This window comes from Mycetomoellerius zeteki, unplaced genomic scaffold (assembly GCF_001594055.1).
Source record: "Mycetomoellerius zeteki isolate Tzet28-1 unplaced genomic scaffold, Tzet1.0 scaffold421, whole genome shotgun sequence".
Taxonomy (NCBI): domain Eukaryota; kingdom Metazoa; phylum Arthropoda; class Insecta; order Hymenoptera; family Formicidae; genus Mycetomoellerius; species Mycetomoellerius zeteki.
Genome location: NW_017257416.1, coordinates 438681 through 452752, shown reverse-complemented (window position 1 = coordinate 452752; position 14072 = coordinate 438681). Strand labels below are relative to the sequence as shown.

At 36.7% G+C, this 14072-nt stretch overlaps 1 protein-coding gene across 1 annotated transcript in view; it reads left to right on the top strand.

The window, feature by feature from the left end:
- Positions 1-11133, top strand: part of Lar (tyrosine-protein phosphatase Lar) — a 321875-nt gene extending 310742 nt beyond the window's left edge. The window contains 8 exon segments of the mRNA XM_018454021.1: positions 3491-3630; positions 4925-5124; positions 5203-5369; positions 5794-7154; positions 7241-7467; positions 7556-8488; positions 8490-9339; positions 9428-11133. Coding sequence (XP_018309523.1) covers positions 3491-3630; positions 4925-5124; positions 5203-5369; positions 5794-7154; positions 7241-7467; positions 7556-8488; positions 8490-9339; positions 9428-9496 — 3947 coding nt within the window. The 3' untranslated portion in view covers positions 9497-11133.
- The last annotated feature ends 2939 nt before the right edge of the window (positions 11134-14072 follow it).

Here is a 14072-nt window from a genome sequence, read left to right as displayed (position 1 = left end):
CTAAGAGTTATTGTCACCCGCGATTTCGGGCAAATTTCAAGAAACGTGAGAAATTCGGCTCTTGTGTCTCGCCCCCGACACGAGGCAGGTGAACACATTGAGCCTTTAGTTATTTCATATTTGGAGTAGTGATTGCGCATGCCAAAAAAAAAAAAAAATATTCTCACGTCTCCCGCCTCTCTGCGACCAACTGCAACCGAGGGCCAAGCGATCATTCTTTTTTTTTGGTCTATGTAACGATCGATTGGAATCATGAATCTTGTTGCCACCGACATTCGTTAGCAGTTGCGAAATAAGCAGTGTGATTGTCAATCGAGCGCATGAGGTCGGAACGAAAGAGCCGAATCGAGCGAATGCGAACGCGTGCCTGTTTCAAGAAGAGAAAGATAACGAGATCTCTATCTATATATATTTTTTTTGTCGTAAAATTCGAGAATATAGCTATTATATAGAGAGGGTCAATTTTGATGATAATCAGTAGTGCTACCCATTGATATGCCTTAAAGATTAATTAAATTACACTATAATTCTATTTTCAATGTACGTGCGAAGTTGACACGAATTTTTACGAGTTTTTTTTCCCACTTTTTTGGCGACTTTTGGGGCGCAGCTGAAAAAAGTGAGTATCCCTTAGCTCGTCTCAAGTTGTGCCATGACATTTTTCTATACCGTCTGTTTTTATTTAATTTTTCATTTTTGTCATCGTTTTTTGCATATGTATAACACTCTCATTTTGTTGTCTGTTGAGAGAGTCCAATCTCGAAGTGTCGTCCTACAGTTATTTTGTCTTTCCTTATTTTTTTTTTTTGCTGCAGCCAATGAATATATTATAATATAATCTTAAGGAACATATATATTACATACATTATAACGCTGCGACTGCGCGCGCTCGCTACCCTTGTTTTTTGCGCTACATAGCGAAGTTGTAAGTGTGATCTTGATCTTACTTGACTGTGTATACATGCGAGAGCTAGAAGCAGAGCGAGCACGCGATCTACCAATTGCTTCTCATCAACTTCGCGCTACGACGATTCAGTTTCTGCGTCGGAATTTTCTGTATGTACTTTCGTTGCGGCGCAAATTTCGTTTTTTGCGAATCCCTCCGCCGTAGAGCTGCTGTTACTGTTATATATATATTTATATACAAGGTGTCCCAATAACTATTATCACCTGAAATATCTTCTAATCTATAAGGTGTAGAGAAAATTTGTACAACCAAAATTGCACGGTATGAAGGGGGCTATTATATGGCGATAATAATTTTTTCCTAAGTGAAGGGCGCTTAGGAGATTTGAAGGTCAACTTCATTTTTTTAAATGGAATTATATAAATTTTTTTACACAATATGATTCCTCTAATTATTCTGCTAATACTTTTTTTATATGAAGAATAATTAGGGGAATCATATTATATAAAAAAATTTATAGAATTCCATTTAAAAAAATGAAGTTGACCTTCAAATCTCTTAAGCGCCCTTCACTTAGGAAAAAATTATTATCGCCATATAATAGCCCTCTTCATACCGTGCAATTATGGTTGTACAAATTTTCTCTACACCTTATAGATTAGAAGATATTTCAGATGATAATAGTTATTGGGACACCCTGTATATCATACCGGAAGTAGGTATTAGGCAGTGCTGGTTTCTTTTTATCTGGATTTTTATTTTTCTCGCCACGTTTACGTTTCCCATTTCTCTCTCACAACGCGCCAATTAGCCGTTTAGCGAATACGACAAATACTGGACCGTCCATGAAACAAGTTATCTCGTCTCGCGGAACACTGACGTCCTGGCATCGCGACATAAATTGGCCCCCCGTGACGCTCAATATTATTGTTATATAATCCCATACGTTCCAGTAGTATTGCAGCAACGTTGCAACGTTCCATCAATATTACAGTAACATTAAAACGTTACAGCAATGTGTTGCTAGAAAATTCTATACTCATTCCTTTTAAAAGAATGAGATTTTATTCCTTTGGAGTGAATCTCATTCTGAAAGAATGAAATCTCACTCTGAAAAAGAAACAGCGAAAATCTGCCACTCTTATTCAAGAGTGGAAGTATTTCCACTCTTTTTCAATAGCGGCAGTATTTTCACTCTTTTGGAATGAGATTCCGCTCCAAAAAATGTAGAGAATACTGTATAGGATTATTTTGTTACAATATTATTGATATCTCCTTTAAACAATTCAAAACAGTCTGAAGACTCAATACAGCCTCCAGACGATTATTAATATTGAATATCGAATATTATTCAATAATATTGATCATCTACGGGCTTTAGAAGTCATGAAGCTTTTAACCCGAATACGCTGTGTAAACGCGACTTTCTAACTTTGACAGTTGTGTGCGGTGATCGTGGTTGTAAATAAACGTGTAAATAGGCAATGTGTGTATATATTTACCGCCACTACCTCGCATTCATTCGAGGAACGAGATCCCGCGACTCGGTCGTCGTCATCGTTGTCGTAACTTTCGTCCCTCGGCGAACGTACTCGTTGCCCTCACAACCCCTTCGCGAAAACTCGCGTGCAACTAACTATCTACTTGGCCTCTCAAGTCATGGACTCTCCAATATTGCTGCTATGTTATCGTGTCCAACGTTACCGCGTACTTTTCCGTATGACGTGTCTACGCGCGCTTGTATATGCAAAGTCGAACTGAATGCGCGCGGGTTAAAGAAAAAAAAAGAACTCTTGACAAAAAAAAAACAAAAGAGAGAAAAAAAAGCATTATTGGTATTCAAATGGAGGATTGTAATCGTATCAGGGGCGTAGAGCATGGGGTACAACGTGCCTCGTAATGTTTGTACGTCGTTTTGTCCGTGTGTGATTGGCGGCATGTAATTACCTTCTCCACTATTTTCTTCGTCTTCTTGTTCTTCTTTTTATCTTACCGTTTCTCTTTCGTTCGCGACTTTATGTTATTTATGATTTCTCTCTGCAACCGCTCGCAATCGCTGGTACTTTCGTTTCCTTTTTCGATTGTATCTTACTGCTACCTCGTTCTAGCTGTTATCTACTTTTTTTTTCCGTTTATAGCGACGAATTGGACGACGGATGGACGGTCGCGAAATGTAGAGGAAATGTTTTTGCATTGTATAAAGACTGATTATACTTCTCGCTTTACTTTCTTTAAATACATTTTATCTTACGATAAAGGTACAATAATTTGCCGCTACCGACGTATTATTGCTTATTGCTTCTCACATTGTTCGCTTCTAGAATGTAAATAATGACGTAATAATCTTCCGGTAGACAAGACAGACTGTGACTTACATACTATTTAATTTCTTTTCTTTCTCTTCTCTCGATCGTGTTTCTTTTTAATTTCACACAAAGATTTTATTTATTATTTCAGGTTTAGTAAATCCGTTATTTATTATCTCCTGTCCGCGTAAGTCTGTGAGTGTACATGGGCGTGTGTCTGTGAGTGTGACATCGGACGAGAGTAAAGTGCACGAATTAATTATGGATTGCGTTACAGTGCCGGGGGATCCTCAGGACGTCAAAGTCACGCCGATCAACTCGACGACGATACACGTCGAGTGGAAGCCGCCGAAAACAAAAGAGCAGAACGGCGTCATACGGGGATATCACATACACGTGCAAGAAGTGAGGGAAGAGGTCAGTTTGCGGCTGCTGTACGATCAATAGCGTAGCGTCAGAAGTTTTAGGTTCTTACGCGAAACTTACTGATAAGATCCTTTATCTTCACTATCTCTCTATTCACGTGTAATATCATCACCCGAGTCCTTTTATCCTTATTTAAGTATTAATGGGACGTACGTCTTAAGTAACATGAAATTATGGTACTAAGGTTTTTAAAACGAATATATATAGAAAACTTCATAATAAAAAGATTTTATGAAGAAGATATTATGAATATGAATTCTATTTAAGTATAGTCATTAAAATATCAGTTCTTTCAATTTTATTTGTTTCTTACTTTATTACGAAACGAAATGTTCATTCCACAAAATGATCTCAAAAAATTATCTAGGCTTATTTTTTATAAAATATCGTATGTGTATGTGTTTAATTTGAGAATAATCACCTAATTTTTCATTGTGCGCAAACGATCGCCAGGAGTGATTTTTACATCCCAATTGAAAGTAACTATTATCAATTACATATTGAATATTATTTATTATTCCACAATTTATTAACATATTAGAAATTAGTATATAAATTCACTCATTATTTTATAAAAACGAAAGAAGAGAAAATAGGTACACTTAAAAAAAATAGGTACACATTTTCTAATCAGTAAAGAAAACTACTGTGAGACTGATAAGGGGACCGTCGAAACTGTGCCTTATCAATTTTAATAGACTTTGATTATATTGTAGAATATAAACAAATTTTAGGAATCAAAATAACTTCTCTGAGGGGATGATGGCAAAATAAAAAAATTCACGTTTTTATAGAACGTAAATATACCGTTATTAAGAGTATAAAATATAAAATTTTAGTCTAAAACATTTTTTTATATCTCATAGTTTCGAAGATAAAATGAAAAAAAATTATTTTCGAAGGATTGTTAAAGAACAAAAGTTTCGATATCTGAATCAGTTAAACAAATTAGAAAAACAAGAGTAATATTTTTTTATGTTGTACAACATATTTGAAGCCATATAGACAAAGCTCATCAAAATTGGTGAGAGGCAGTTCCAACGATTGAATTTTATTGTTTCTTTCTGCTGGGATGTAAAAAATTACCTCACGTGACTATTCGCAGGTTAATATAATAATCAAATTAATTTTTGAGAACAACAAATTAATAGTATGATATTGTGAGACTATTATTCGTACATTTGTTAACGATATCTTTCTTGAACAAAACTTGGGTAAAAACAACAGCAAGTATATAGATAGATAGGGAAGAGTGCTTGTAATACAAATTGTAATTGTTTCTCAGGGGAAAGATCTACTGAATGAACCGATACGTCGAGACGTGCACGAAGGCGTGTTAGAAGTGAACATCACCGGACTGCAACCGGACACGAGATACTCGGTACAAGTGGCAGCGTTGACGAGAAAAGGAGACGGGGACCGTTCAGTACCGATACACGTTAGGACCCCGGGCGGTGTACCAAATAGACCACAGGTCAACGTAAAGTAAGAGATGCTTATTTAAAACCATGGAATATCGTACTTTTATAAACGACTCGATTTCTATGCACATTATTTTCTCAGAGTCCTGAGTAGAGGCCCTGATGTCTTGGAGCTTGAATGGGGCCAGCCTACTCAAACCTACGGTAATCTGTTGGGATACCGTATTCGATACGGTATAAAGAATCAAACGCTTAAAGAAGAATTTATCGAGGATACGCGTCAGCATACATACAAAATCACGGATCTTGGTGAGAAAAATTAACATGTATCATTGTTAATATCTTGTGCCATATAATAATATCGTCCTCTTACTTTAAAAGTGACAATTAAAAAAAATATGATTTTCAAAAAATGTGTGATTTTTATTATGAATGAATTATGTAAAGATTGCTATTAATCATCAAAAGGAAATTAATAGCGAATTCGATTGACGCACTGACGCACATTAAATGTACATTGTACACTGATTCAAACCAAGTGTAAAATTGAAATGTAAATATTTGGAATTATAAACAGATATTTTACCTAACAGCTCACAATAAAGTGCATTGAGGATTTTACGATTTAATTCTTATGCTTATTACGATAATAATTATAATCTATCTGGATAATTTTTAAATTACTTGTAATTCGTTCCATTTTATAATTATTTACGTTCAAATAAATTTATAGGAGAACAAGGCGTTGATTACGAGTTCAGAGTAGCGGGCAAAAATGACATCGGTTTCGGCCAAGAGACCGTACGGTACTGGTTCAGTCCGGAAGGCGAGCCAACTGGACCACCAACGAACCTTTCGTACTTCTTTCAAACTCCCGACACTGTGTGCGTGACCTGGGACAAACCGCTTCGGCAGCACAGAAACGGACAAATAATCGGATACGATGTACAGTTTAACAAAAAGAACGATCACTCTACCACTATAGATAGAAACACGACTAAAACGAGAGCGGTATTCACGAACCTAGAGGAGAACACTGAATACGTCTTTCATGTGCGAGCGCACACGTCGCAAGGCAGCGGTCCGTACTCCGAGAAAATCACGATAATGACGGAAAAGGACATTGGCCGAGCTCCGATGTCCGTAAGAGCGGTGGCCACATCGGATTCCAGCGTGGAGGTATGGTGGGAGCCAGTACCCAACAGAGGAAAGATCGTCGGTTATCAGATTTTCTACACAACGACCGCCGTGGAAGATCTCGATGAATGGAAGCAGAAGATCGTCGGTCTGACAGAATCGGCGGATCTTATCAATCTGGAAAAGTTTACGCAGTACGCTATAACAGTAGCGGCACGTTACAAGACTGGTCTCGGAAGACTCAGCGAAAAAGTCACAGTTAAGGTGAAGCCAGAAGACGTACCGTTGAATCTCAGAGCACCGGATTCGTCAACGCATTCGATGTCTCTTTCCTGGACTCCGCCCATAAGACTGACTCCACTAAAGTACAAAGTTTCATTTGATGCTGTTAAAGAGTTCGTGGATTCTCAAGGTATAACGCAGACGCAACTCGTGCCCCGCAGGCAGATTCTATTGGAACCTCAAATCACAAGTACAACGATAAATGAACTGCAACCGTTTACCACCTATAACGTCAACGTGAGCGCTGTACCGCGCGACGGTCAGTACAGACCGCCGGCGAAGATTACAGTCACTACGCAGATGGCTGCGCCCAAGCCGATGGTAAAGCCGGACTTCTACGGTGTGGTTAACGGCGAGGAGATTCAAGTTATTCTGCCGCAAGCTTCCGAGGAGTATGGTCCAATCTCACATTATTATCTCATCGTTGTACCAGAGGATAAAAGCACGGCCGATAAGCAGCCAGATGAATTGACGGAGGATATGATCAGTGGAAAAGGTGCCAAGCAGGAAAGAGAAAACGCGCCCTATATCGCAGCTAAGTTTCCACACAGAGACATTCCATATACGTTCCATTTAGGCAGCGGAGACATCTACGAGGGATACGAAAACCGGAAGCTCACTAAAAATAAGCGATACAGAATATTCGTACGAGCCGTAGTCGATACTCCGCGAAAGGTAAGCTGGAAGGAGTGATTCGAGTAACTCTTATATAAGCGACTTGTAAGTATAAATCAATAATTATGAAAAAATATTTGTTTCAGCATTTATACACGTCGTCACCGTTTTCTGAATATTTATCTCTGGACATGAGGGAAGTACCTCCCGGCGAGCCACCACGTCGGCCGAATCCCAACACGCCTTCCGACGGAAATCCGGAAGTGTCCGTAAAAACTAGTGGTCAAGAACCAGGGATGGTATGGGTAGTTGGTCCTATAATCGCGGCATTGATGGTTAGCGTTTGCCTTGTGCTTCTATTCGTCATTAAAAAGTGAGTTGTATTTCTTAGTAAAAGATAAATAAAGTAAAGTTTATAGATAAATTGAACGCACATCAAATTTGTCTCTTAATTATTTCAGACGAAGACAGCCATGTAAAGCGCCGGATCAAGCAGCCGTCACACGACCACTCATGGCAGCAGATATAAGTTCCAATCACGCACCATCGGACCCGGTGGAAATGCGACGATTAAATTTCCAAACTCCTGGCATGATCTCACACCCGCCGATTCCTATTAGCGAACTAGGCAATCACATAGAACGTCTGAAAGCGAATGACAATCTGAAGTTCAGTCAAGAATACGAGTCGATAGAACCTGGCCAACAATTCACGTGGGACCATTCCAATATGGAAATCAATGCATCGAAGAATCGTTATGCCAATGTAATTGCGTACGATCACTCGCGAGTTATACTTCAAACAGTTGATGGTATGCCGGGTTCCGATTACATCAACGCCAATTACTGCGACGGTTACAGAAAACAGAATGCATACGTGGCTACCCAAGGACCATTGCAGGAGACATTCGGGGACTTTTGGCGTATGTGTTGGGAGTTACGTACCAGTACGATCGTGATGATGACAAAGTTGGAAGAGAGAACAAGGATAAAATGCGATCAATATTGGCCTACCAGGGGATCGGAGACTTATGGACAGATGACCGTGACCATCAGCGATATTCAAGAACTGGCGACCTATTGTATTCGTACATTCCAAGTTTGTCGAATTGGCTATTCCGAGCGGCGGGAGATAAAACAGCTGCAATTCACAGCCTGGCCTGATCATGGCGTACCAGAACACCCTGCACCGTTCTTGCAATTCTTGCGCAGAGTTAGATCCCTCAATGTACCCGATAGTGGTCCATTGGTGGTACACTGTAGCGCGGGCGTAGGAAGAACTGGCTGTTTCATAGTTATAGACTCGATGTTGGAAAGGATCAAACACGAGAAGATGATCGACATTTATGGCCACGTCACGTGTCTACGTGCTCAAAGGAATTACATGGTACAGACTCGACGCTCTGCTGGAGGCGGTGATTTGCGGCAATACAGAAGTACCGGCCAGAAATCTACATTCTCATATTCAGAAGCTCATGCAACCGGAGATCGACAATATAACTGGAATGGAATTGGAATTCAAGAAGCTTTCCAATATCAAGGCTGATTCAACTAGATTTATATCCGCGAATCTACCGTGTAACAAACACAAAAACCGACTGGTCCATATTCTGCCTTATGAGTGCACCAGAGTATGCCTACAACCGCAGCGTAATATCGAGGGATCTGATTACATAAACGCGAGTCTGATTGATGGATATCGCTATCGGGGTGCTTACATAGCTACGCAAGGTCCTTTATGCGACACTACTGACGATTTCTGGCGTATGCTTTGGGAGCATAATTCTACGATCGTCGTTATGTTGACGAAACTGAAAGAGATGGGCAGAGAGAAATGTCATCAATATTGGCCGTCCGATCGATCTATTCGTTATCAATGCTTCGTCGTGGATCCGATCGCGGAGTACAATATGCCGCAGTATATTTTACGAGAGTTCAAGGTGACGGACGCGCGCGACGGAGCGAGTCGCACAGTCAGACAATTCCAGTTCATCGACTGGCCGGAACAGGGTGTACCGAAATCCGGTGACGGTTTCATCGACTTTATTGGACAGGTGCACAAAACGAAGGAGCAATTCGGCCAGGACGGACCGATCACCGTGCATTGCAGCGCCGGCGTAGGAAGGACGGGTGTCTTTATAACGCTTAGCATCGTTTTGGAGCGAATGCAGTACGAAGGTGTGGTCGACATATTCCAGACTGTGAGAATATTACGCACGCAACGTCCAGCTATGGTTCAAACCGAGGTTTGTAAATTCTAATTTCGATGCTTTGCAAGTACAATATGTTGATGTGTATGTAATCGTAATATCATTTGCGGTATTCTTGTCACAGGATCAATATCAGTTCTGCTATCGGGCTAGTTTGGAATATTTAGGCTCCTTCGATCATTACGCCAACTGACAAGCCGACACTCGCGAGCAGAGGGATCTGTCGAGGGACAAACGAGACCGGCAAAGAGTCGAGAGAGATATCGAGAGAGCAAAAATACGACGTGTCTAGTACAATAAAGTCGTATGACATACTCGTACCTTCCAAGGACAAATACAGTAGTAATGCGATTACTAGTGTCGTGGGCAGTTAATATAGAGATGAAATGTTTAGTCAATGGTGTTGCAGTAAATGCAAATGCACCGGAAATTTTCACTTCTGATATATGTAAATGTGCGGAATCGTACTGAAGAGCATTCGGTTTAGGCTAATCTCTTTTTAGAAACTAGATTTAAAAGTTCCCCTGCGGTGACGCGAGTTAAAACTGCCGTTTAGAAATACGTACAATACACGTGGTTACACGGGCGATCGTGTCGTACGATGTCACGTAGATATGTTCTCTTTTTTATGCTTCTTAATTTCCAAGCATTTACGTCAAAGAATCAATCAGCCAAGTACGACGATGTAATCAAAATTATGTACCGTCATCGCGTAGGATATCATATTCGCGAATTAGTGAATTGGAACATATCCCATTATTAAGTCGATCATTCGCAAAAGCATTTTTTAACGTCTAAATCTAATTTTAAGATAGACTGAAGATATCGACCATATCTCTCTCCTACTCGAAACATAGTGCATTTTCTGTGCATAGTATCTCTTACAAACTGAGACAGTGAAGATCAAAATCTTTCCTATTTATTGAGGATAAGAGTGCTTCCTTCAACGAGGCGAATTACATAGAGGAACGAGATGGTCTCGACGTCGACATCCATGTTTGTGAGAGAAACAGAGTATTGAAATGCATGATCAATTGCATGTACGAAATGCACATTGTGAAAAACAAGAACCTACCGTACGTGGGATATTCCACGAGTACTTACTAATGTAGAAAGAAAAATGGATCGAAAAAGCAGTCAAGTAACTTTCTTTAGCCACTATAAAATAAAGAAAGAGAGAGATGAAAATTTCCGCTCACAACAAAAAAAATTGCCATACTGCCAAATTGACAATTATTAATGCTGTACTCACTATGAACAGTAGAGATCTTCTCATTATGATAATGTTAGATAGATTATAAGAAATTGTTTTAAGGATAGATTAAGTGATGCCATTAGGGAAATGAGGATGAAAGAAGGACCCGAATGAAAGAAGGATGAAAGGAAACGGTGCCTATTCAATGAAAGGTGCGCAAGTGAATTTGCGCACGTTTCTATAAAAGAAGAAAAAAAACTAATTTAAATAGAAGCACTGTATGTTGAATTCGTGTACTGTTCTCCCAAGCCCTCGATACCCTTATGTACAAAGTTCCAACATAGCTTCTACCTCGAATATTTCTAATTGCCTTTCGAATATATTGAAATGGATAATTACAAATTCAATTATTAGTTCAATGTTTTTTTAGCTTACGAGTATCTTATTAAAATCAAATTTACGCTGAGTTCATACTATGCATTAAATTATCGACGTTTGTAATATAAAGTTTTTCTTTTTCAAATGCCAGATCAATGCCAAGAACGTACAATGAAGAACATCGCTACATGATATATTTGTTATGGTGAAAATATTTAATCTGGTAATTTTATAAAATTTTTGATAATTTTACAGAATTATTGGTTATATTGGCGAATAATACAATCGAATATTTTTTCTTAAGATTAGTGATCAATTGATTTGATCAAAATAAACGCATTGACTGCTTTAATTTTAACGCCAATAAATAATTGATATATTTATCAATATAACCAATGATTCTATTGAATTATATGATTTTGTAAAAGCGCCAATTAATCACTTTTACCGTGACATTATCCATTTTATATAGTAATAACGACTTCGGATGAATGTATTGCAATTTTAAATTGCAAGCTCTCCAGTTTACGAGGACAATAATTGCTCGATTACACCTTCTTCGAAACCTATACGATACTGTTCGGTATAGCAAATGTCTTGTAGCTAACATTTTAGAAATAATTTTTAAAAAAGTGTACATGTACAATAACAAATATAACGTCATTTAAATAAAGTAATTTATTGATCATAAATCTTCTCCGGTTTTTGGCATTCTTTTGGCTATAACGATTCTACACTTATTACGAAATACTTTTGATATGTTGAAACTACACAAGTAATGCCACACAGAATGCTATTTCACAATTTTATACAATTTTTGCTCGAATCCTTTTATCGTTAGTTATTGTGGTTCGAGGGTCAGGAACTGTGACTAAATGTACATAAATGCACCGTCTGTCATTAGCAACATTATATAAATATATAAATATATATATACATAAAATAATACGTAATATATACATAGATATATATATATATATATAGATATCATAATAGATACAAGTGTGCATAAAGACATGAAGATGTTTAAGAAGATATCGGTATTTTCCAGAGTACCGTGTTAAGTTTTAACACAAAAAATGAGAAATCTACTCAGTACGTTGTATCCACCTGTAATATTTAATTTTCTCGATATCTGTTATCTCCAATTTTATATTTGTTTAAATACTTTTTTACGTAGAATTTTTTTTATGTATTTATCGCATTGTTTTAACGAATATACTTCTATAATGGCTTTCGAGCAGTGTTTCTTTACGGATTAGTTTATCAAAAAAATTACTTATTCGTTTTAGTGTGATATTTTTTTCTAACAAACTGAGGGCCATCTCATATAACGTTTGCTATGATAAATTCTTTGTGCTTGAAAAAGTACTTAAAAAATACTTTATTAATATTAAAATGTACGTAATTATATAGTGTACATCAAATTTTTCACTGCCTGTTAAACCATTTACAACCATGGCATTTTTTCATAATTTATAATGTAATGGTAATAATTATAGTACTACTTGTAATAATAATATGTAATGATAATACTAGTTGTAAAAATAATTCTACGATTTGCCTTACGTCAGAGTTCATTACATAAATAACACTTCAAATTAACGACACATTTTAAGTTATCATGTTAAGTGTTTCTACAATGTGGCAGCAGATTTTTTATTATGGCTTACTATTTGGCCTTCAGAATGTAATCATAAGCAGCTATTTAACATGCAGCATTTTATTTTAAAGAAAATATATATTTATACAATATTTTTTATATAATTACTTCTGTTATAATTTTAATTTATTAGAAACATTGTTTTAGTAAAGTTTCTTCATATAATGCTACTAAACATTTTCAAGCAAATTAAATTACGAATAGCTTCAAATGGCAGGAAATGATTTTCTAATATTTTTATCTTTTTGTGTGTATAATTTCAAAGATTGTAATCGGTATTTAAAGACTCACACTCTTTAAGATATTGTTAATGAAATGTTATACATGGTGTATGACTGGATAACGTTTATTAGCTTTCTTACAACAAGCGATTGAAAATGCTAAATACAAAATTCGAAACGTTTTAAGACATTAGGCTATACCCTGATAGTAAAATATTAGCAATTTGCGCAAATTGGCAGCAAACTCGATCAGATTTTGATTACAAAACCATAGTTATCTGTGTCCGCATATATAAATGGATATTTGAACAATTTTCATCTGTAAATAACATTAACTTATTTCTACATTGAAATATTTTATCCCATTAGTGTATAATTAATCGTTCAAAGTTCACGAAGTTAAATTATTTTAATTGCTAATTTTGGTAAGTTCTTGGTATGGGAATATTTCTCAAGAAAGAAACCAGTAGCTCTTAAACTTTAAAAAGTCAAACGCCCTGTACACGCTGTGGTTTTTATTATAATGTTCTTAAAAAGAGAAAAAGACTTTTGCTAAGAATAACTTTCAAATCATTATGATAAGTATTCATCTGTAACAAATCATTGAGCGTTTCATCCCATTAAACATTCTTCTTAGAATACTGTAAAGCGTATTAAGTTTTAATAGCATTAAACTTGGCAGAACTTTCATGAGAAACTTATGAATTTGAAACTTATAAGTTATAAATTTATGTGATTACATTTCAATGTAATTATTATCAACATATGTACTTTGCCAACTTTCTTAATGGCTTCACGTTTAAAGTCCCAAGCTAAAATATGTTACCAAAAACAAAATTAAATTATTGTATAAATATACTACTAGTTATAAGTTGATATCATTAATCTATACTCACTAAAATTTACTGCTACAAGGAAGTCCACAAAATATTCGTACATTTATATTATAACATAATAATTGTAATGTTACACTAAGTTTTTTGTATCATTCCCTGAAACTTTCGTGTATGTTGTATTTTAGTACAGTAACCCTTAGTCTTTATAATTTTTTAATGATCTAAAATGTATAGCAAAACGATATGTGGTTTGTTGTATTCTTCTTCTTGAAAACTTACGACTCGCGCGTGTCTTCGGAGCAGTTTTGATAATATAATAAAATACAATCGGCTACTATAGCTCCGTGCAATATAGCGAGTTTGTTATTGTGTATAAGATCGCCTCAAATTCATCTGTAGATGAATCAGTAAAGTGACTGCGGTCGCAGATCCGAAGAAGAATATGAATTTAAATGCAAAGAATAAGTCAAATACTA